The following is a 22,684-nucleotide window of genomic DNA, read 5'->3' as shown; positions in this document are numbered from 1 at the left end:
ATCATTCTGCAGTGTATGGTGTGTTACCGTAGCTCCGATCTACATCAGGGGTTTTCCCCGACTGGGAGCTTAAAGCTGAATGTGACAGGTAGCCAATCAGAAAGCACGGATTCTCCTCCTGCTTTTTGAGGGGAAATTACGGAGGGGAATCCCAAACAGCTGACAAGGTGCAACCTGAAGTCCAGCGGACATTGGAGATGATATGTGGAAACAATATTAATATTTATTCAACACTTCGTGCAAAGAATATAGAAATGACAAGGGGAGGAGTTGGAGCCAAATTGCTACTGCAGTTGATAAACCCGGTAGGTTTTCAGCTGTTCTTCGTTAACGTGACATAAAAAGGTTATGATTTTCATTCAGTCAGGACTTTACGCTGACTCTAGCCACATGCATCACAAGTGGATTCTAGTAAAGCATTGATTAATGCCTGGTTTTAAAATTAGTTAACTGGACTTGTAGGCATTATTTTGTGCCCATGTGGCTGGACACCACACGGCACGACGAACCCGATCGAACCGTTATACCCAGAATTTCTGTCGGCTAATGTGTCTCTCAGGTTTTGAAAGTCGGCTGACAACTCGTGTTGTGTGCGTTGGACATTACACTAAGGAAATGAGGAAGGGAGGGTCAGTGGAGAGCACCGGAGCTGAGCCTTTTTTCATTCAGTGTCATTAATTGATTTACCATTTATCGTGACAGGCCTAATTAGTCCTCAGAGAAGTGGAGGTTAACAGCTAGTCAGTCCGATCAGCGGATCAACTGGTTGTTGGTCCAGCAGGATAATTCCCAAACAGCTAGACCCAGAAATGTACAGAAACAAACTATCAACAGTGCTGTTGCACAAATGGAAGCCTGTTGCAAAACCCAAAGGTTTACTTTACTTTAGGGAAACGCAACTTGGACTCACAGCTTTGTAGAACAATGCTTCAAAAAATTAGAAATATTTACTTAATGTAAAACTTAGTAACTGTGCAACGTGGATATTTAGTGAGAAAATATGCAACGCCTAGTTCGGCTTTTAAAATCACATGCGCAGAAGGTACGAGTTAAAGCAGAACTGTTCATACTCCATGGCTGCTGAATAGTTATTTTGCCTTTTACACTTAATTTACACACACTGCACACATTAGGGACTTAAGCAAGCTAATTTAACTTCAACACCAAGGTAGCAAAAAATTAAGTGAGAAAATTAGGGCTGCCTAATTTTAGAAACACATGAATCTGCAATATTATTATGATATTAATACTACTAATGTTTAGCCATGTTTTTTAATCCTGTCCTCCTTTCCCATCATCATGAGACTCAAACCAAACATATTAGCAACACTGCAAATTCTGATTTAAGATATAATGTTTAAGTTGAGGAAGAGCATGTGTAAAATGTATGCAGGTAAAGTTAAATTGATTAAAAAAAGAAGAAAAAAAAGCATTTTCCTCTGTTATGATAAAAAAAATCACTTTCTATGGATTTAAAAAGATTTTCCCTTACCTTCCTAATCTGCAAGTCTTGTAATATTAACAGCAAAGTATGTTAGCTAGCTCAAACCTCTTCCTATATAGTTTCTGTGTATAAGGAAAAATAAATTCTAGTTTGTTGCATAAACCCTGCATCAGCAGAGGCAGCCATGATGACTGAGGGCCTCAGTGACTGCACAACCCAGAAATATACAGTGTGTTGTGCCGTTAGATTATTACAATACTGATGTAAATAAAAACCCATCACACGTGTCAGTTTTATGTCCACACTGCACAACATTATGCTTTCATTAAAATGTAAAAAAGAACCAGGTGTAAAATATTCACATACATTAGGCTTAGATGGAATAAATAGTCACGCAAGAGTTTCTCCTTTTTCCCCCCATACCTCACCTTCTATCTACTCTCACCTCTTTATTTCTAATCTTCTCTCATTTCTTTTTACTCTCACTTATCTTGTCTCAATTTATCTTCCTGTCGCCTCCTCTGCCATCATTTTTTTTTAAATCTTTCACCTTTTTTCCTTTTTCCAGTATTTCTTCTGCACCATTACGTCTCTTTTTCCTCCCACTGCCTCTCATGTTGGTTTTTATTTACCGAACCCTCGATTCAGATTTTCTATCTGTCTTTTTATTATCCTTTCAGCACCTTTGTATGGAGCATGACAAAATTATTCACAGCCTGTCATTGGTGTTGCAGTGAATAACTAATCTGTAGCTGAGCCCTGATTCTGGATCATCCTCTAACAGACGAAACCACTGGCCTTCATTGAAGAATGTGAAATTAAATCAGCCACCAAAATAGCATGAAGGAGTAACATGTAAGTAAACAGACATCGATGAAGAACTGGCCTCGCTTGTGTTCAGGGAAACACTGACACTCTGTGGTCATGAAAATAATTGTAACTCCTTAGTCATTAAAATACAATCCAAAATATGAAGGATAACTATTATATTTTTAAAAGTTTTTCTCTTTCAGTTTTTGGTCAGGCTTGTAGATAAAAACAACAAAAAAAAGATGGATTCATTTATATGACTGTGAAACTGTGAACAGAGGATGGAAATGTTTGGGATAAAAATACAGAGGAAGCTCACAGCACACTGTACAGCAGTGTTGAAGACACACCACTATGCTTTACTAGTATGGATTTAACAACAGTACAGAAATGTGCCAAACATTATTTGGTCACTTCATTAAGTTTTCCCTTCACAGTAAATCGAGTAGTCCTAAAAAGTTACTGTACGTTCAAGTGGAAAGGAGGTTAAAGTGTACATGCACAATCAGAATACCGATGCAGTCAAACGTGCTCTCATTCATTTGGCTCAGACACCAAAAAAAAAACTTTTGCTGCTGAAACCAATTATGATGAACATGCGACAGATACCTGTATACTGCGAGCTTCGATACATATGTTACACCTCTGTAGATCTGATCAGAAGCAAATTCTTCTCATTGATACATTTACAACATTATCTCCAATACATATCAGCCTTAAACCTTTGAGAAGAGTAAATCAGCCGAGTAAGGCGAATAGGCACGTTGTTAAAATACAGTGGAAAAATGTAGGCCAAATTTTGTACAGAGTATGGCTTTTTAGTTGCATATGTTCCTCAATCAGTCGGCTTCTAAATGTTTGATATCCTCTCCTTTTTTAGGAGAAAAACTCCTTCACTTACTGCAGTGAAAAACAGAAGCAGAGTGGGAGTTTAGAGAGTGACATGACAGAGAAAGGAGAGTTACAAGGGGAAGAGATAGGCGGAGCAAGGGGGGGAAAAAAATCTGCCAAAGTGAAGAAAGACAGATCTGACAGCTTAGTTGGAGAGGGGAAGAAAATTTAGAAAGATGCTTGAGTGGGTTTAACAGGGTAAAGAGGACAGTGAGATGTGTCTGAATCTACAAAGGGAGACAGAGGGGTGGGAGACATGGAGGAAAAGGCAGAAGGAAAGAAAGAAGGAAGGACACAAGGAACCAAGAAAAAAATGCAGACAGAAAAGGAAGTAGGGACAGAAGAGAGGGAGGATGCTTAAAAGAAAGGTAGGACACAGGAAAGGAAGTTACATAGGATGCAAGTGGGAACTCCTTCAACTCAAATTCTTCATAAAAGTTATTTCTCTGCCACGGTGTTTGCCATCTGATCCGCTTAGATTCTTTGTCCCTGTTGCGGTGTATCTCAGATGTACGCAAACAAAAACAAAAAAATAAAGAATTTTTCTTTGTATTATGTGAAATCCTGGAGTGGAAACAAATACCTTCTCATGATTAAGAATAGGACACCATGCAGACACGGAAGGATACAGCATAAAATGGTCAAATAATAAAAAGCTGTGACATTTACTTCTTCCCGTTTCTCACGCTTAAATGTATAATTTTTACACTTCAGATAGTGAACAACAGGTTTATATGCCATTATGAGTTTACTCAAGTGTATGTCGTGTTTCCCAGTCTGGTCTAGACTGGTTATCAGCACAGGTCAATCGTGTCTGACTGAACCAAACGGAAACAAATCCAGCAACAATGTAGAGCTTTTTAGCAGATTTTAGGATTCTCCCTCTTGGCGCAAACCGGAACCCCCTGCTGGCTATAATCTTGCTTCTCTTTCATCTCACTTTCTTAGATGTCTTCTTAGCAAGGAGTTTAATTTCTTTAATGTAAGAAAATCTGGCACAATGCCTCCAAGCAAGCCACTAACAGATAACTGTGCTCCACCGTGTTGCTCTTGCAGAGCAAATGCGAGTTATTTTAAGCACAGTTCAGACATCGCATTTAACAAGATTCAATCACAAGACAGCTCAAAGTACAGTCTGCTATAAACTGTATCCATCCAGTTGATTTTCAGAGACTTGACGATAGCGGGATGAGAAATTAGCTGCAGGGCGCTGGGAGGTAAAAGTCCTCTCACTGAAACTCGTGAGCTAAGCACTAAAGTGTAGAGTTTGAAATATAAAACTTAAAGCACCTAAACAAAACAGAATCATCTAGATTTTATGTCCAAACTCAACCAATACATTTCTACGAGGTCACAAACATGTGGCTTCAGGCTACTTCTCTTCTTCACTCTTTGACTGCCTCACATTGAGTCTACAGTGTTAATATCTTTCTTTTTTGGGTTTGTTGTGAGCAAAGTGAGCAGTGGTGGTTTTAATTTTGACACTACAATAACTACAAGAGATTCATCCAGCACAAAAACAGATGCTATTGCAAAAAAAAACAAACAAAAAAACAACAACAAATAAGTCTCAATTTAATGTCACTGTAAAATTAAGTTTTACTTTTTTGTTCAAATGTCTCAAATTAGTAAGATATACCATCTGGTTTTGCTGGTAGAAATTCCACAAACTTTAGGATGAAGTAAGGAAATCAAAGTTTAGTCATTTAAATATGCAGGAGCTTAGAGAAATCAGTGAAGAACATTAAAAGAGGTGGAGGATTAAGAGAAGATTAAACAGGAATGGGAAGAAGAAATAAGAGCCGTCATCCTACCTCCAGCGATGGCTGTTTTCTTGCCCACCGTCACAGTCACAGCAGTGGCGCTAATCACAATTCTTCCTGCTGGTAGAGCAACAGAAACAATCTTAAAAAGAAAATTCCAGCACCTTTGTCAATTCATGCATAATGTGGCATATGGATGCATGCGTTCGTTCCCGACATGCAGAAGCACAATACACTGCATTTTCTTTTATTAATAAGCGTTTTTACAATGCTACCGTCAGATGAAATGCGTCAGATTTGCTGAAATGTATTTAGAGAAATGTGTGGCAGGCTGACTTGCACCAAGGTAGGTAATATTAAGATTCATGCTCTGTTTTAAATCTGTTTTGCATCTATTTGCAGCCTTCAGCAGATGCTGACAGTCACCAAGCCTCAGATTTCAAACAGATTAACATTTCAAGTGTTGCATAACTGAGATTAGGAGAGCTAATTGAATAATGTATCCACAACCAAAGGAATGCACTTGTGTATTTTGGGCGTCCATGTGCTCTCCGTTATTTATTTTCCGTTACTTATCCTGCGAGAGATAACCATGCACTGCATAGATTCTCTGATATAATTTTTATAATGATGTATACGAGTTGAAATGGGTCAAAATGAAGCAGCGAGAATCTTCCTCTCTGATGGGAGAAAACTGACAGGATGTTCTCATATTTAAGCGGCATGCTTTATGAGTGGGAACCGGAAAGATAAAAAGGAACAAAGGCAGGACCGAGCCAAAACCGAAAATAAACTAAAAACAGAAACACAGAGCTACAGCAGTTTATGTCATCTTAAGCCCAGAGCCAAGGAAAATTATGGGCAGGATAGATTCAGAAGTGGAGGCATGCCAAGTATCAGAGGCAGTTCTCTACCCTGCTCCTCCACACGGTGTTGCACCTCTTCTGAACTGAAGGTGGCACTATAGGCAGCCTCATAACCCCTGAATATATCTGAAAATGACACTTTTTTTTCACCATCGTCCTAAAACATTTAGATGATTATTTAAAACGCACTATTTAGCATAAATTAATCACTTGTATGAAACAATCTGAGAACGTGAATACATTAAAAAGGAAAAAAAAGGAAAAAAATCTTTCAATTTTATTCTCAGAATACCCTTTATAGTTTTAAACAGTCCTTGCCTTGCAAAAGCATTTGCTGATATTTAAGTATTTTTTATTAGGAATTTATGTGAAAGAGCATCACAAAGTTGAGAATAATTGTCAACTAGGAAAGCAAATAAGAATTTTGTACAAATAAAGTCTAAACATTGTTTCCGATATATTTATTCACTTTTCCACCACACGTTATACATGTTGGCAAAATAAAGTGACATTTTGTTCTCAAAATTACTTCAGGATGCATACGACAGACTTTGATAGATTTATTAGGATTTTGTAAAGTGACAAAATGTGAAAAAGTTTATTTTTCAACTTCTTTTTATTGTGTAAAGAATTAAAACTTATTTCGACATGGGAACATTTTAAAAAGCTTGAAAAAAAAATTACTGTTCACTTTTTCTTTAAATCTACTGTCAAGTTATTGTCAAACCTAAATAGAGGAAATATCAGTGGCAATCAACATAATGGGAGATGTTATGTTTGTTCAAATAAAGATTTTTCATGAAAAATATTTTTTGTGACTAAGGACAAATATCCAGATTACATCAACAAATAACTGCCTTTTGATAAATACTGCGGATAAACAAACCTTTTCATAGAATAACTATGGAATATTTGGAAATTGTAAAGATTGACAGCTTTTCTATACGTCTTTCCTAATTATTCTCTAAATTGTTTGCAACGTGAAAGTGATCCCTCTACCTCTTGTGTCCTGTCTGGGCATGTAGTACAGAAACTGTCCAACTGGATACTCCGCTGCTCTGCGGTACCACACAGGGAAATGGTCCAGAGTGAACATGTTCTCTTTATCTGTGGAGGTCAGGAAAGACCTGAGGGGACAAAAACCATTGAAGTCTACCTTCAGTTTAAAATCTATGTATATGAAGAACAAAAGAGAAATGCATTGAATGTTAGTGCAAAATCATGCTTATTCTCAATTTGGAAGAGAACAGAGGGGGAAAAAAATCTCAGAGGAGTAGATTTGATTTGAAACCTCATAAACATGGTAGCTGTTTAACACCACTCACTTGCCAACTCTTTTCTCAACACCCGTGTACCTCAGGAACCTCTGCAAGCCTGAACGAGTCCCCAAGAAAGCAGTCTCCACACCATCATCCATACTGGGAGAGCAAGAAAACGCAAAGCACAAAGCAAAAAAAGGTGAGGCGAGGTTGAAATTATAAGGCTGGAAGCCCAGCACTGCATCCAGAGGGAATTTCATTTCAGCGTTTTTGTTCACCTAGATGTGTTAAGCATGAGAGCGGTCCAGTACGCTTCCATAGGTGCTGTAACAACAGCATCAAATAGAGTCTGTTGCAATAACTGTCTATCGCCTGTAAGGACAAAATAAGAGGGAAAAATCTGAAAGTTTTCAAAGAAAAATATTTACATTTCAAATCGCAAGCAAACAAAATTATTTGGTGAATGAAACTGAGTGTAGGCTTACAGCGCAGATCTTTTTCTTTCCCAGTGAGATATTTTATGACAGCCTGCAGCTGGGTCAGTTTGCGATGTGCCGGGTCGATATCTATCTCACAGTAGGTCCTGCAAAAACAAAAATATGTAGATAAATGTCTGTATACCTTTCCACTGAAACTTCTAAAAGGAAATGCAATACTATATGTTTACCACTCATTGGCTAAGGTCAGATCTGGAGTGATTAAGTCATGAAGACCTGTTAAAGAAAGCGGGAAAAGGAGAGACTGAAAAAATGTTTTCTTAAAAAACAAAACAAAAAAAAAAAACAGATTTACTAAAGCTTTACATCTACCTTCATCCAGTGAGACGTTTCCTGTGAAGATGTACTCTCCATACCCTCTACTCAAGACTATACCAAGACTGTCAAAATAGAAACAGAAAAAAATGTGTAATAATAAACACAACAGCACAAGCATCCATATGCTTACAGGTGATTAAATCTAAAAATATACATTGTTCATATACAGTAATTCTACTTATGTCAGGATTAGTGTTTCTAAATAAATGCAAAAATTGCCATCAGATGTCACTAAAATGCCATGAAGTCCTCAGAGGTCTGTTACAGAACGTTAGTGAACAAACCGCATCACAACGACCAGACAGCAGAAAGGTCAGGGAGGAAGTTGTGGACAAGTTTAAAGCAGGGCTACAGAGTGTTGAAAGTGTGTTCACAGTGACCTTGAACTATTTTTGCATAAGAACAATCATCTTTTAATGTACAAAGCTGGGAGCGACACAAAAGGTTAGCAGCTGTAAGCACAAGAGGTGGTTCCACAAAGTATTAGCTCAGGAGTCTGAATACAAATCCATGCCACACTTTTCATATGTAAAAAAAAAATTATTTGAAAGTCATCAGATCATTTCCTTTCTTCCTTTCTAAGTCAGAATCCTGGACTGTCTTATATCACATCTACTTCCAATGAAGCACATTGAAGTTTCTGCCTCTAAAGTGACAAAATGTGGAAAAGAAATTTAAGTGGTGTGAACACTTTTGCAAAGCACAGTAGATGCTATTTGCAAAAAAAAATAAAAAATTAAAAATTAACAAACCTGAATGGCGTCTCATTTATGACGGTGTAAAAATAATCGTTCTTCAAGAAGATCACTCTCCTCTGCAAGAAGGAAGCACAAAAGATCACAAATTTGGCAACAATAACATAATAATCATGCAGAACTGGTTAAACAGCCATATTCTGAATTCATTCAGATGATAAAATAAATACTTGTTAAATAGGAATGAAAACGAGATAAGATGGCCTGGAACTATTTCATAAAAGGAAGCAAAGTACTTACTCCTTTGTCCACTGAAGATCTCACATCTAAGGACATTGTGCCGGTTTCTCCTTTGACCATGGCTGTCCTCAGCTATAAACGGAAACATCACATATTCAGGACTCTTGTTTATGATCATTTTAGTACAGCAGTCATTCAAAAAAAAAAAAATATATATATATATATGAAATACAAAATTGTGCACTGACTTTCTCTTCAGTATCCTCCCATTCAACCTCTGACAGATCAACACTGTTGTAGTTTGGTTTAGGCTTCAGTTTCTTTCCCTCTTTATACTGTCACAGACAAAAACACAGACATGTGGGAGTTTGTTACCAACGCCGCCGGGTTAATAAAAAGTCAACAGTCTCTCAGAGGATGTGAAGCAAATCTTTGCGTGTACCAGAGGCCGCAGTTCTGGATGAGACAGGATGTAACCATTATTGGTGATGAGGAAGGCGTAACCATGGATACCCAGCTGGAGGAACAGAACAGCAGAAAACCACTTATATCTCTCCTTGCTGTTATGACATTACACGGTGTGTTACAGTCGCACACATTGCTGTTTAAAAAGATGTGCTCAATTAACATCAATATTACAAATACAGCACAGCACTGCAGAGTCTACATAAAGACAGTAAGGAAGAAAACACCATATAAACAGAACACACCAAGAAATCAAATAGAGACTGGGTTAGGCTGATTTTGTTTTAGCTTTTTCCTCCCTAATCTGTGATCAGCCAGTGTGGAAACTGAAACATCTGATTATTGCTGTCAGTGAAGTGCTAAACACTCCCTTGTGTGGAAGATGTAAAAGGCTCAGTGAACTATTTTCAGCATCAGTCAGAAGAAGACCAAATGGTGTGATTAGCAATTTAAAAGGAACCATTTTCCTCATAGACATGTTGTCTGTTTCTTTAAGCTGTAAATCACATATGATTTACCTTGTATCTTGGAGCTAATTTCATCAGTTCTCTTAAGGCCACATCTGTTCCTACCACACCCAGCAAAATCCCGTGAGACAGCTGGAGAGAAAAGGACACCAGAGCTCAATGTAATGAATTATACAAGGCCATGCTACCTTTAAGGTAGCATGGCCTTTGCACAACTGAGCACAACTTTGACAGAAAAAAAAAAATAAATGGAGCCAGACTTTGAATCCATTATAATCTATATTGATGTTCATACTTCCCTTCCTTCTGTACTCATGCATCAGTATGAACATAAAACCATACATTTAACAAATAAAAAAAAACAAAAAGTCAACTTACAGTTTCTTCCTTCTTACTGAAAACAGGCATGGCGACTGAGGTCATCAGAAGCAAACTCTGTGCATGAGTGTTAAACAGCTGCAATACAAAAAAACACAGATATACACTTAAACTTCTGTTGAAGTAAAAGTGACTTATGGATGCATTCATAAAGGAACAGAGAACTTGGCAGACAAAGTAGTAAAAAAAAAAGCAAGGAAATGTGACAAAGTTGATGAAAATGAGGTGAATAAATGAATGAGTTCAAAAGAATACTTTCTCTATTTTCAGATTTTTAAGACCAACATATATGACACAAAGATTACTTATGCTTAGTAATCTATGGTCGGTTTCTAACAAATCAAACTGAAGAGCATCATCAGCCAAGTTCAGTTTTAGAAAAACGTAACAAAAACATCTACAGACAACAAAACGCTGTCTGGAAGCTGTTAGATGGAAACAACATTCTAAACAAGACATTAGCATGATTACCCCTTTACTTTACATAACTAAGCCAAAGCTCCAATTATGATTACCTCATCTTTATTGGGAAGCTGAATGGGATAATGGAGAGAAGAAGAAAACAAACCAGGATGAAATGCATGACAGCAAAAAGAAAGAATGACAAGGAAGGAAAAATGATGCAGCTGAACAAAGAAGATGCACCAAAACCTAAAGAGAAAGATTTGTCTTTATTCTAACTGTATCATATTCATTCTGCCCAACAAGTTTGTAAATAATGAGAGAAGAAGACTGACCACACTGTCCATGTAGGCCTCTGTCCAGATGATGTCGTGGTCATGGTTGATAACCATTGGCCGACTGAGAACGTGGAGATATTCCATGACGTTTTCCTGAACATCAGCCAGTGTGGACACGTGTGTGTAATAACCTGCAGGATAAGCAAATTCATGCAAACACATTTCACTTACCTGGAAAATGCAGTAAATTTAGCGTCCATAAAATATCAGAGAAATTATTAAGATATAATTACGGTAGTTTTTTTTTTAAATTTTTATTAAACTGTGCGATTTCTATTGATGCTAAAATAAAAGCAATGCATTATTTCACCAGACATCTCGACGTACAAAATTACATAAATGTGTGTGTCGATAACTCTCCTGTGGTTTGACGTAGTCCAGGTTTTATGTGATTATCAATGTATCAAATGAACAAAATTCATCTTAGGAAAATACTCCTAATTCTATCAGATATAGAGTGCATTGGAAAAATATTTACACCCTTTGCAGATCTCACACTGTTCAGTTGTTACAAGACAATATGTGCGGACAGCTGAAAGTTTAGAGCTCTTAACTTGAAAGAGAATCTCCAACAACAAATTTGAATCAGTTTTTCTCCAAGACTGGCCGTCTGCCTCCACTCAAGAAACGTGACCCCAAAGCATGATGGAGCCATCACCCTGCTTCCAACTGGCCAAATTCTGTTAAACTGACCAGTAAAAATGTATGAAAATGTAAGGAATATAAATACAGAAATGGTAGCAGTTGGGAGGGATTACCAGAACCAAAATTTCATTGAATGCTGCATCTTTCTGATCTGAACTGATGCATGACACCATGTAATTCACAAGGGGGCAGCAACTGATGGCTACAAATAGCCTCAATTCTGATCTAGTTGAAAATAAGGAAATACCTTCATCTCTACTCTGAGACTGATATGATTTTTCCTAAGAGACTCTGGTTTAATTACTGGGTCGGGCTTTTCTCTGAAACATTTGAAAAAAGGAAACAGAAGAAACAAAAACATAAATTAGCTTTACCCTTGTTGTTGCAGGCGATCCATTTAACATTTTCAGCAAACGTCATCTCGCGCCCAATGAGATACGTAAACACTCGAACCTGCGGAAACGGGTAAAAGAAGCATCTAAGCGGCAGAAAACACCCCACATTCAGTACTCTAAACAGCTGAGTCAAAATAAACTTCACACCCGACGTTCTGGAAAGTTAAACTCTTCGAAAACATCCTTGAAGTCCTCCATGGCGCCGTCTGTTATCAGCATGATGGCCTGGTTGCACAGGCTGCCCTGCCCCAGTGAAGCAGCCTAAACACATTCATCCACAAACGTGACTGGAAATAACTGCACCATTTCACAACAAATTTTGCTCATATGTATATATATATTTTATTTTACTTTTTTTTCCCAAAGAATAGAGACCAACCTCGTTAAGGACCTTAAAAGACTCCTTCATTGCCTTTTTTACTTTGCCCTCTCCTCTGACTTGAAGCTCATCCACCAAAAGCTTGAAGTGCTGTAATGTCAGATAAAATATATAATCAGACAACATCACGTCTTCATTGCTACTTTAATTTTGGCAAATGCAGGCAAACTGACTCATGTGTTTTAGGAGGTAGAAAACATGAGAAGGACTGTGCAGTCAAGGGCTTATGCCTGGTTCCCAGGCACACTGACCAATAAAAGCAAAGTTACTACAGCCCTAGGAGGTAATCAGGATTAATTAACACATGCACACAGGCTATTGCATGCACAGTGAGTAGTTTACAGCAGGAAAACTACTCTAAACACACAGCCAGCACTACAGCAGGATGGTTCATATGAAAATATATTCTTGTGGTCGAATGGCCTAGTCAAAGAATAGATCTAAATCCAATCAAGACTGAGGCGTGCCTTGAAAATTGATGCTCACAAAGTGCAAAATACGTGTCTGACCTTCAGCTATTTTGCAAAAAAAAGTTCCAGTTTCTAGTTGCGTAAAGCTGCTAAACGCTGCAGCAAAATGTGTTTTGACAAAATGTTGAATCAGGAATGCCAATTACAAACGCAGGCAATACTTTTCACTTCCTACTTTGAGAAAAAATTATTGTTTAACACTACACAGCATTTTACTTTAACTTCACAATTACACACCACTCTAAAATCCTTCACACATTGAACTTTATGGTGGTAGCACAATTTTTTTCTTCTTCAAAATTCCAATGAGCGTGAATGCTGTATCTAACTCATAAAAACAAGCACTCACATTTATAGGTGGTAGCTCAGAAAAGCTCATCATGAGCTCCTGCTTCAAAAAATGGGTTTTGGAAAGACATGATTGCCGAGCGTTCTTTAATAAGGATGAACAAATGTGCCAGCCAACATCTGTCCATTCTCCTGCAGCCCATCTCTCTGTGCATTCAGCCAATCAAATCCCACCCTCACACGCCACATGACGCGCTTATAAAACTGTCAGCAGCCAGCGACCTCACCTGATCCGTAACAATGTGGATGGGAGTGAAAGTAGGGCATATATCCAGTAAACAGACACGCACATGCTATGGCGGAGCAGACTGAGCAGGTGTTAGGATATCAAAGCATGAGAACTGATGAGCAGGAGGAGAAAAAAATGATTGCAGCAGAAAAGCAATGAGATATTAATGGTACTGCTTTGTATTTACTCTAAAAATGAAATAAAAGATGTGACTAAAGAGTAAAGTATTTAATATGCTTAGTCTACTAAAAAAGATAATTTGTATGCCTCATTTTACAATAAAGTAAGCAGAAATGGTATTTCTAAGACGAATGAAAAATACATTAAAGAAATTATAACTGGCTGGCAGAAAATGGACACAAGTGAATAATGTGTTTTGGACTTTCATTATGTTTGGGGGTATAAAGGGTCTTACAGCGAATGCTACAATTACAGCGCGTTCTTACATAAAGGATTTCATTATTCTTCATCTACCCATACATATACACCTGTAATATTTAACAGGTGGGTAATTTAAAACGTTTAGATGTGGCACAACAGAAAAAGCATGGAATCCGAGCTGCACCAGCGCAGAGAAACGTAGAAATGTTTCCAATAGTTTTCTAATTTACTGAGGTGCAGCTGAATTACACTGACCTGCTACCAGCGAGAAGCAGGATAAAATGCCCCCAAGACCTTGACCCTGAACTTAACCTGTGGTGTTTTACTATCATGTGAATCTCTGTCATCAGAGGATTAGCAGGATTGGGTCAGCAGAAGCTAATTGTATTAATTAGCTGTAAAGCCAGTATGCGTCTGGCTTTTTTGTTGGTGGTGTGTGTGTGCGCGCGCGCGTTACCTCTCTGTTATCCAGATCAGCTTGTACCAGCATGCCCTTGAAACAGGGTTCCACGTAGCGAACATAGTCACTGTACTGGAGAGAAACCAACAAAATGAGAGAAATTAGGAAACATTTAGTAATATAGAAAGGTAACAGGAATAAAAAAAAGTTAATATTTTCATATTCAATCAGATGAAAGTCTCGAAACCAATACCACATCCCTGGGTGTTCTCATACTTACAGCTATGATGTTTACAAAGTCATTTTCTCCCAGAGTGTCTAGGATGGTATTAATTGTGTGCTTGGCTATCGTCAGTCTCAGCCCCTTCATGCTGCCGCTCACATCCACCACGATTATCACGTCTTTGGGAGACGTGGCGGCCTGTATGTACCTGGACAGACAGGTAAAGATCACGATGACGTCAACAAGGAAGTGCAGGAACGGAGCAAGGGTTATCCTTTTATTTGTTCCTCCAGTCTTCCGTTCCTTGCGTACCATCATCCCTTTATTGCCATCCCCTGACTTTCTAAGCCAATTACACGCAAACAAGATTTCCACTGTAGCAGATGTGATTGGAAGCAGTCGAGACCATTTAGCTCCGTGATTTCCGCTTTCCAAAACAACAGCCTGTCTAAGAACGTCGCAAAGTTCCTGGAACTTCAAAAGCTGTTCCATGAAACTTTCCAGGAAGGCAAAATGTTGCTCTGTTTGTGCAGCCTTACTCCTGGGAATGTTTTACTTGATTATTTTTATGAAAAGAGGTAATTTTTTCTAATTAAAAGCGTACAATATTTGGCCAGATCATTCCTTTTTTTTTTTTTTTTACATTTTAAAAATGTAGGCTATAGTACAATGTGTTCCTATTTTGTTGGCACCAAAGACTGGTGCCTGCCTGCGACAGTGAGAGATGCTGCAAAAAAGAATCAACTACGACAACAATGTAGAGGAGGCTGATGATCTCTGTCACAAAGTGTAGGAAGAATGTAGCTGAGATTTAAAGAGATAAAAAAAAAAATCTTTATTTTTAAGATTTTTAGTAGCAGGCAACATGTTTGTTTTAAAAAGACATCACTGCGTGACGGATGACGGAATGGTTGTAGCTTTACCAGTTTCTGTTTCTGCAGTCAAAGGTGACCACGCCATTTTCATCTGGAATCCACTGGATTCCTGAGAATGTAAAAACCAAAGCAAAAAAAAAAAAAAAAAATCTGAGAGTCAGTACACAGAAGGATTTAACAGTAACCATCTTTCCCCTAAAGGTACTACTCCTACCATATCTACTGCCACCATGCACTGAATTTTACATACAACATACCAAGTAAGTATCCTGTTTGACTTTAGTTTAACATGTATCTGCTGCTCCACTTACTGCATTAACAGCACAGTAATGGGTGAAAATACAGCAGGTAAATATAAAAGCAAGGTAAATTTGCAGGATGCAAAAACAGCCTCTCAGTGTACCTGGGTAGAGCCTGAAGAAGCCTGTGGCACTGCCAAAATATTGCCAAGTGAGAGTTGGATCCTTCTGGAAGTTATCAATAAAAATATCATTCAGAGCCTCGGACATGTAGACCCCATTTAGAATATCAGGATCTGCAAAAAGAGGCAGAAAAACAAAGTTGGATTTCGTAAGAGATTTACTGCATTTGTATGGAAATCCAGGCTTTCTGATTTTGTTACCTCGATTGTAAACATTTGTAGGAACTTGGATGTTACTCTGCTGTGTGCTAACTGGAAGTTTATTGAAATGTTCATTTTTCTCTAAGAGGAATTCTCCACCAAGTGGTATTGGATTGCCCTCCTCATCCACAGTGTTGATCAACAGGGAGTTAAAGTAGTCAAACTGGGGAAAAAGTTCAACAACAGATGCTTGTAAGGCAGGGCCAGCCTGGAGCATAAGAAAACTTTGTGACGAATTCACTTTCTTATATCACAAGACAATTACATCATACCAAAAAAAAAAAAGAAAACAAACACTGCATTTATTCGTGTTGCTTGTGCACCTTTTTCTGACATACTTTTTCCTTCCACTCAACTTTCCATTTACATGCTTTAATACCATACTCTGAAAAGAGGTGTTAAAGATGCAGCAATCTGTTAGGCTAACCTTCTTTACCAGAGTGTAGATCAGTCTCTGTGTTATGAATCTATGAAGTATAAAAGCTAGGGTGTACAGAAAATGGATGGATGGATGGAAATTCTGCTTATTAAAAGCCTAATAAAAATAAAGATATAGGCATTCAAACTGCACTTCTGGGGTTAATAATATAATTTTACACAATTTAACACAGCTCTGGTAAATCAGGAGTGCTGAATATCACTAAAACTAAGCAAACAGGATAAAATGACGTACAGCTCGCCTGGATAAATGGTTGAACCCAAACACATTCTCACTTACCTCTAGCGTTTCGTTGTATTCATGCCCCAGATCAGCATCTTCTGCTGCTTCTGCTAATCTCTGTGGCAAAACACAACTTCTTAATAGCACTCAAAACTACAATCATGTTACTGAAGCACTTGTTGTGATTGATAAAGCAACAGTTACTGATGATGGATCAAACAAGCAGCAGACTCCCTGCATCAAACATATCGTCCGTTCACTTCTCTAGCATGTCGTTATTACCTTCACTGATTTCATTTTCCTTCCCAGCATTTCCTCCATTTCCTCCGCAAACTTCTTTACCAGCTCTTCACCGTTCACCTCCTCCATCTTCACCACGCCCTCCACATCCTTGTATTTCTTCAAAACAAATTTTGACCAATTTAGTCAAGTCCATGTTATGTATATTTAAACATTTGCAGTTAAAAAGTTAGACTAAGCATCTACAAGCTACGTTTGGGTTTCCACCCGCCAAGTCTGCACCTTACAGGATTTGACCCAATTGCAAAAGTGACTCAACTATGCTCACATTAATAAATTGAGCGTCGGTAAAATAGCCATCAGTGCCGACGGCTTTAATTCCTGTGCCTCCTGAATACGCGGTGGGAACAGATTCGGAGTTTGCAATTGGTTTTGTGGAGAAACCCGGCTGGTTTTGGGTCAAATTTGTTAAGCAGCTTTCCAAATCTACTTTTGCGAGCAGCTTAGTGTCTTTATGTAAATCATGAAGCCAGACAGAATCTTATTCTGTACCATCACAGGCGAAATAAAAAGAACACCAGGTCAGATCTCGTATTCTGGATAAAAACCATAAATCATGCCACCTTGTTGCTGCTAAGAAAGATTCCTAAACTCTATAAAACCTAGGGTAGCTTGTTAAAATCATACCCGAATCATAGCTCCACCTGATATGAATGTGCATGAGTTAATTATGTTTGGCTGTTAAATATTTTTTTTAAGCCTTTTAGGGATAATTGCTAAAAAATTATGAATCTAATGATGACTGGACATATTTTCCAAAATGTTCATATTACGCTCCGATTTCATGCCTTGGGAATGGGAGTAGCAGCACTAAGAGTCTTTGAAATATCAAAAATTATAACCTCTCTAAGTCAAAACACATCTGAGCAGTCTCTTGCTGGTTGGAGTGACATTTTTACATTTTCTTACAATAAGTAGACTATAGAAAGCTACATTAAACTATTGGTTGTCAAAGCAGGTACCACAAGTCCAAAACGATGGATGAATGGATGTCTGGGCAAACAGATTGTTGTATTAAATCATGTTAAATTTATTCCTCATCATATTTAACAAATATGAAGGGGAATAAAGCATGAAATACTAATAACCTATACTCATTTGACCAGAAAAAGGCTTCAAAAATGAATTAGAATACTTCGTGAACACACTGTAAAATCATCAAACTCTATCAAACAAATCAATTTAAAACTTACTGAATGTATAGGTTTTCTTTTTTTACTTTCACAGAAACAGTTTTTTTAATTTCCCCTATCTTGCAGCAGGAAAGCAGATATAAACAAGAGAAAGGATTATAAAGGAAGGATTATGAAGAGCTCTTTGCAGCCTACAGCAAATAAAAACAAAGCTGTGGCTGCTGAACAAAAATCAAAATGTTCTTTCAGGATCTTGCAACTGAAAAATATTTAGTAGCTTAGCCAGGCTACACAAGCAAGAAGTCCGAGTCGCAAAACGGTCTGCAGCTAGAAAGCCATTGATTAGACACAGGTAGGCGATTAATGGCTTCATGTTGCGAAGATTAAACTAATGCACTGGATGCTTTTTACACACCGGTGGCCGAAAACAAAGATAAGCTTCTGAAATATGAGAAAGCGACACGGTCTGCGTAAACACAGCCAATAACAGTAGAGTCACTGCACAAATTTGTGTGAAAACAAGGGATTTACATATCCAAATGGGGAAGTTAATGTCCTGAACGAATGCATGCCTTGGACATATTTCAGCATCCAAAATCTGTTGGGAGAGATTTTATTTTACAACGCATTTAGTAAAAGATCGAAAAGTTAATGAAAGGTATCAGAATAAAAACACACAATACGAGTGCGGCAGATGGTGAATGGGCCTGCCAGGGACTCCAGAGGGTGGCATGCAGAGAAAAATTGCATGTACTAATTACTGAACAACATATCCGAGTCGTATTTAGGTTAACCGTGTGACCAGATTGGTCTATGGTTATCGAGCAGATGCTGTATGGAAAATGTATGCCACTAAACTCAAAGGTAATGAATGGTTTCCCTTTCAAACCTGTCTTTGAATATTTTTTTTCTTCCTGCATAAAAAAAAAGCAGCAGCCAAGGTTAGTTAAATTAACGTTAAGATTTGTGTATTAATCCAAGTGTCCTGACAGCTTGAATGTAATGCAAAAAGCTTGATCAATTTCTTTGCACAACTTCCTATATTTGTCCGTGTAGATAAACTGTAAATGTTCTTAATCCTTAACATGTAACCATCACTGTCTTCCACTCAGCAAAAGGTGTGTGAAATTCCCAAACTGCAGGGAATGTTTCCCAGATGGCGTATGAAGCACTTTGGAAATATCTACTGACCGACGTCTGTTTTGTTCAGAAATGGGTCAAGTTGGCTTTTACTGCGTGAACATGTGGGTTATCTTACCTTCTGCAAAAGTTTAGCTCCAGAATATCTATTGGACAAAGCAGCGATCTCTTTTCCGAAGGACGCAGCCCACTGCTGCACACTGAACACAGAAAAAAGAAAAGAAACACCATTCACTGCTTTAAAGTTGTTATTGTCTGAGCCGCTCCTAAGTCAAACGAAAAAACAGCAAATATCTAATACCGAACATCTATCGAATCAGTCAGTAGATTTTAATTCTAATTGATTGATTAAACCCAAATCCTGGAATATTGTTATACAACGTACCCCCACTAAAGAAGAAAAAAAAAAAACATGCATAATTTTTCTTTCACTGCAAATATTCAAATAAAACACCTTGACATTTGCAGTTTTAAAAATGACAAATTGTAAAAATTTAAAATAAAAAGTTTAGATGTCAAGGTGGCTCCCCAATGAGAGATTAAATGAGCTTACTGAAGGTGACCGAGGAAGAGGACAGACATGGCTGCCAGGCCAAAGGGTTATTCTGTGCTCAATAACATGCAGTAATTCTACAAATCCTCTATGCGAATGCAACCGAGATAAGGTCATAGCGTAGACAGGATGTGACAGATGGCTCAACCTATGGGGAGTCAGCCAGCTCTCTGGGACGTGGGCAGCTTGCTCCCCTCAGTACTGAACACGCTCAGTATTTGCTGACAGATTCGTTACAAACTGTTTATTGTACAATGACAAAAAAAAAAAAAAACATCTTTACTTTCTGAGATTTTTTAAAAATTGCAAAGAAGATTCTTTGTCACTCAAAGGCACAACATCGATGGCACGATTGCGTTGTGATATTCTTTAAATCACAGTTTTGTGATTTGTGTAATAAGACTATTTCATTAATATTGGGTCCAATTTAAAACCTGACCAAAACACAAGCCGAAAATAAAGATCGTCGTCTAAATAGATACTAAAACAGAAAATAAATTTGTGAACTCAAATGTTTTTCATGTTTTTATACTTATTCAGATTTGGAAAGTGATCAAATCAAATTCCATACTTTTACAAGTACGGCTTTAACACATTCAAGTTTGTTGAATGTTTATGTTTAATATTTCTTTTCAGTATGTTTTCTTTTCATCCTATCAAAAACAAAAAAAACAAAACAAATTGGAAGTACTTGTACGCATGATGGAGGCGATACCCGTTTTTTCTTTGTACTAAAACATCCTAACAGTATTTTTCTAAAAAAAAACCATAAGGCCTTAATTGAATTTAAGGTAAAGCAGGATGATGCCGCAAGTCACGTGGAAGAAAATGTGGCTAAAAGCAGGTAAGACTTTGACAGAAAAGAAAACACTTAATAAATGCAAAATTCTGTCTACTGCAAAATTGTGATAAAAGTCAAAAAAATAAATAAAAGAAACCCTGGAACAAAATGGAGAAGAGGAAATGAGCAAGAACAGGAGTAAATGTGAACAGAGCAGATTGGAAAGAGAATATAAGGATTAAAACGTGCCCATTTTCTTCCTAATGGTAGCAGAATAGTGAAGCTGCCACAGCGACTAAACAGCTGACCCGTCCTGATGTGAAATGTAACCGTCGTTGCTTTGTTCACTTCCAGTGAAGCAAGAGCCTCCAAATCTTCAGACGGCATAATGAATTTTGTGTCAAAGTGACCTGAGGTGACCAGAAAAACTGCTGCTTTAATTCTTAGTCACTCTGGCCCAATGACACAATTTTCTAAAACATCAGCAGCCGCATCAGAGGTTTTCTCAATTACAAACAAATGATTTAAAAAGAGAGGCTATTACTTCTTTCACAGATACATCAGTTTAAACATCGTTTTTCTTTTGATAAATGAAATCATCATTTGAAAACTGATTTTTTTGTATTTTACCCATAAGAAAAGAAAACACAACAGTAAAGGATAAAACAAGGTAACAGGGTCAGATGTTTTGCTAAATTAAGCAAACATCTAGTTTACAATTGTAAAAATATATAAAATTATAATAACTGAAGTTTTGTTGTGGTCAGAAAGAAAAAATAACCAGAATTTACTTGGAAACATCATTCTCCGTCTGTGGCAGCTGAAAGATTCTAGGGTAATTTGGCAGTTCTTTGTATCCCACAGGTTAACAGATGGCCCATACAGTATGCTTAAGCCAAATTGGAAAAAACAATATTGAGTCATCCGTAATGGCAACGGCTTTAAGAACCATGCTGCTGGTGGATTTAAAAGCGTACACATGGAATCTACCTGATCAAATTGTCTTTTGATATTAAGTGGGAAACGTCTCATTGTTGATTAGCAGATCAGCGTGCTTCGCTTTGAGGAGAAGCAATATCCACTGACAGATTCATTTTAAATATTTATGTGAACTTTTAAACAAATTAAGTTGAGGGGTTTAGAAAATCAAGACCGTCATTGTTTTCTCCCTGGTCTGCCAGAGTTGCACTCATTGCAGCTGTACTCACGTTTCTGGTGGGATCTTCATCTGGCCGTCAACCACCAGGCACAGTGAGCCAGAGAGGATAATCCACATCAGCATCATCAGCCTCCTTCTGCGTGGCCCACTTCTGCCCAATGTGATGGCATTCCCAGCGTTTCCCAAGCCACAACAGCTCATCCATGCAGCTGTTGCAATCTGCATCGTTCCACCTACTGCTGCAGACTGGCCCAAGCAGAACAGAAATCATGGGGTTAGTGTTAAAAGAATTTTAAAAAAGAAAAGAAAAAAAGGAATTGTTGTCATAGAAGGACTACATCCGGGTTTCCCCTTGGAAAAGAAAAGAAAAACCGATTCGTTAGCTTTGCTAGCTAGCTAGCCAAAGAAATAAAATGAAAACAAAAAAAGCTGTGCAAACAATTTTGGTCCTGGACACCCAGCTTTAAACCAAAACATAAGCAAAGTTCTTAAACATGTTACTTACACCCTTGGAAAATTGATTTATTTTCCAGTGAAGAGCTTTACTGCTACAAAATGACGGGTGGCTCTGTGAATTACTCAGCATAAAGCGGGCACACCTGAGAGGTGTCCTCGTTAATTAGCCTGCCACACTTCAGGCTAATTCTGGTTTTCTCTTGTAATCAAAGACAAATTCACATGTAAAATATAACATCGACCTATTAAAGAGCGGATAAACAGTAATCTTACTGCCTTTTTTGAATCAAAAATATGATCTAATAACATTTTAGCTTTTAGGCTTCCACTTTTAAAAGAAAGAATGTGCTTTTCAAATTCATATTAAATACATTCCTACATTTGACTTTGGTCAAATAGCATGATAATGACATAATGTAATTTTACTGTCTGATTTAGGTCTTCACTTGCAAAACTATGTTTCTTCGCCTTTGCCAGCTTTTGTCAATCTGAACACAGTAAAATCTGTCTTTGAAATAAAGTGTACCAAAGTGTAAATTAAATATTACAATTAACCATGAGCAAATCAGAGAATTTCCAAAAAATCTGCTGTGGAGTAACAAATTATCTTTAAAGGTATCAATCCTGTGGGGGGAAAAAGAGAAACCCAGATATCCAGCTTCCCAGCAACAGTTTCTGTCTCGTTCAGGGTTATTCCAAGG

The 22,684-nt window shown here is 37.7% G+C and overlaps 1 protein-coding gene across 6 annotated transcripts in view; it reads right to left on the bottom strand.

Moving 5' to 3' along the window:
• cacna2d4a (calcium channel, voltage-dependent, alpha 2/delta subunit 4a) overlaps window positions 1–22,684 on the bottom strand; it is an 85,979-nt gene that overhangs the window by 60,480 nt on the left and 2,815 nt on the right. For 2 of the 6 annotated variants that reach the window (XM_015026967.1, XM_015026983.1), the window contains exons 1-28: window positions 22,033–22,136; window positions 21,577–21,773; window positions 19,153–19,234; window positions 16,744–16,860; window positions 16,519–16,578; window positions 15,801–15,963; window positions 15,582–15,713; window positions 15,227–15,287; window positions 14,361–14,511; window positions 14,138–14,212; window positions 12,253–12,342; window positions 12,021–12,134; window positions 11,853–11,931; window positions 10,831–10,964; window positions 10,609–10,626; window positions 10,094–10,171; window positions 9,767–9,847; window positions 9,226–9,300; window positions 9,032–9,118; window positions 8,844–8,915; window positions 8,601–8,662; window positions 7,843–7,910; window positions 7,701–7,746; window positions 7,519–7,616; window positions 7,312–7,405; window positions 7,100–7,192; window positions 6,774–6,901; window positions 4,960–5,028 (exon numbers count right to left, since the gene is read on the bottom strand). In XM_015026967.1, coding sequence (XP_014882453.1) covers window positions 4,960–5,028; window positions 6,774–6,901; window positions 7,100–7,192; window positions 7,312–7,405; window positions 7,519–7,616; window positions 7,701–7,746; window positions 7,843–7,910; window positions 8,601–8,662; window positions 8,844–8,915; window positions 9,032–9,118; window positions 9,226–9,300; window positions 9,767–9,847; window positions 10,094–10,171; window positions 10,609–10,626; window positions 10,831–10,964; window positions 11,853–11,931; window positions 12,021–12,134; window positions 12,253–12,342; window positions 14,138–14,212; window positions 14,361–14,511; window positions 15,227–15,287; window positions 15,582–15,713; window positions 15,801–15,963; window positions 16,519–16,578; window positions 16,744–16,860; window positions 19,153–19,234; window positions 21,577–21,773; window positions 22,033–22,113 — 2,605 coding nt within the window. In that variant the 5' untranslated portion in view covers window positions 22,114–22,136. Of the gene's footprint in view, window positions 1–4,959; window positions 5,029–6,773; window positions 6,902–7,099; window positions 7,193–7,311; window positions 7,406–7,518; window positions 7,617–7,700; window positions 7,747–7,842; window positions 7,911–8,600; window positions 8,663–8,843; window positions 8,916–9,031; window positions 9,119–9,225; window positions 9,301–9,766; window positions 9,848–10,093; window positions 10,172–10,608; window positions 10,627–10,830; window positions 10,965–11,852; window positions 11,932–12,020; window positions 12,135–12,252; window positions 12,343–14,137; window positions 14,213–14,360; window positions 14,512–15,226; window positions 15,288–15,581; window positions 15,714–15,800; window positions 15,964–16,518; window positions 16,579–16,743; window positions 16,861–19,152; window positions 19,235–21,576; window positions 21,774–22,032; window positions 22,146–22,684 lie in introns of those variants that run through there. The other 4 variants (XM_015026997.1, XM_015026990.1, XM_015026972.1 and 1 more) reach the window with 3 other exon arrangements.

This window comes from Poecilia latipinna, unplaced genomic scaffold (genome assembly GCF_001443285.1).
Source record: "Poecilia latipinna isolate Pla-1442-1.1 unplaced genomic scaffold, P_latipinna-1.0 Scaffold100, whole genome shotgun sequence".
In the NCBI taxonomy this organism is placed as follows: Eukaryota; Metazoa; Chordata; class Actinopteri; order Cyprinodontiformes; family Poeciliidae; genus Poecilia; species Poecilia latipinna.
The sequence above is the reverse complement of the archived record's forward strand: the minus strand, read 5'-3'. Positions and strand labels throughout refer to the sequence as shown.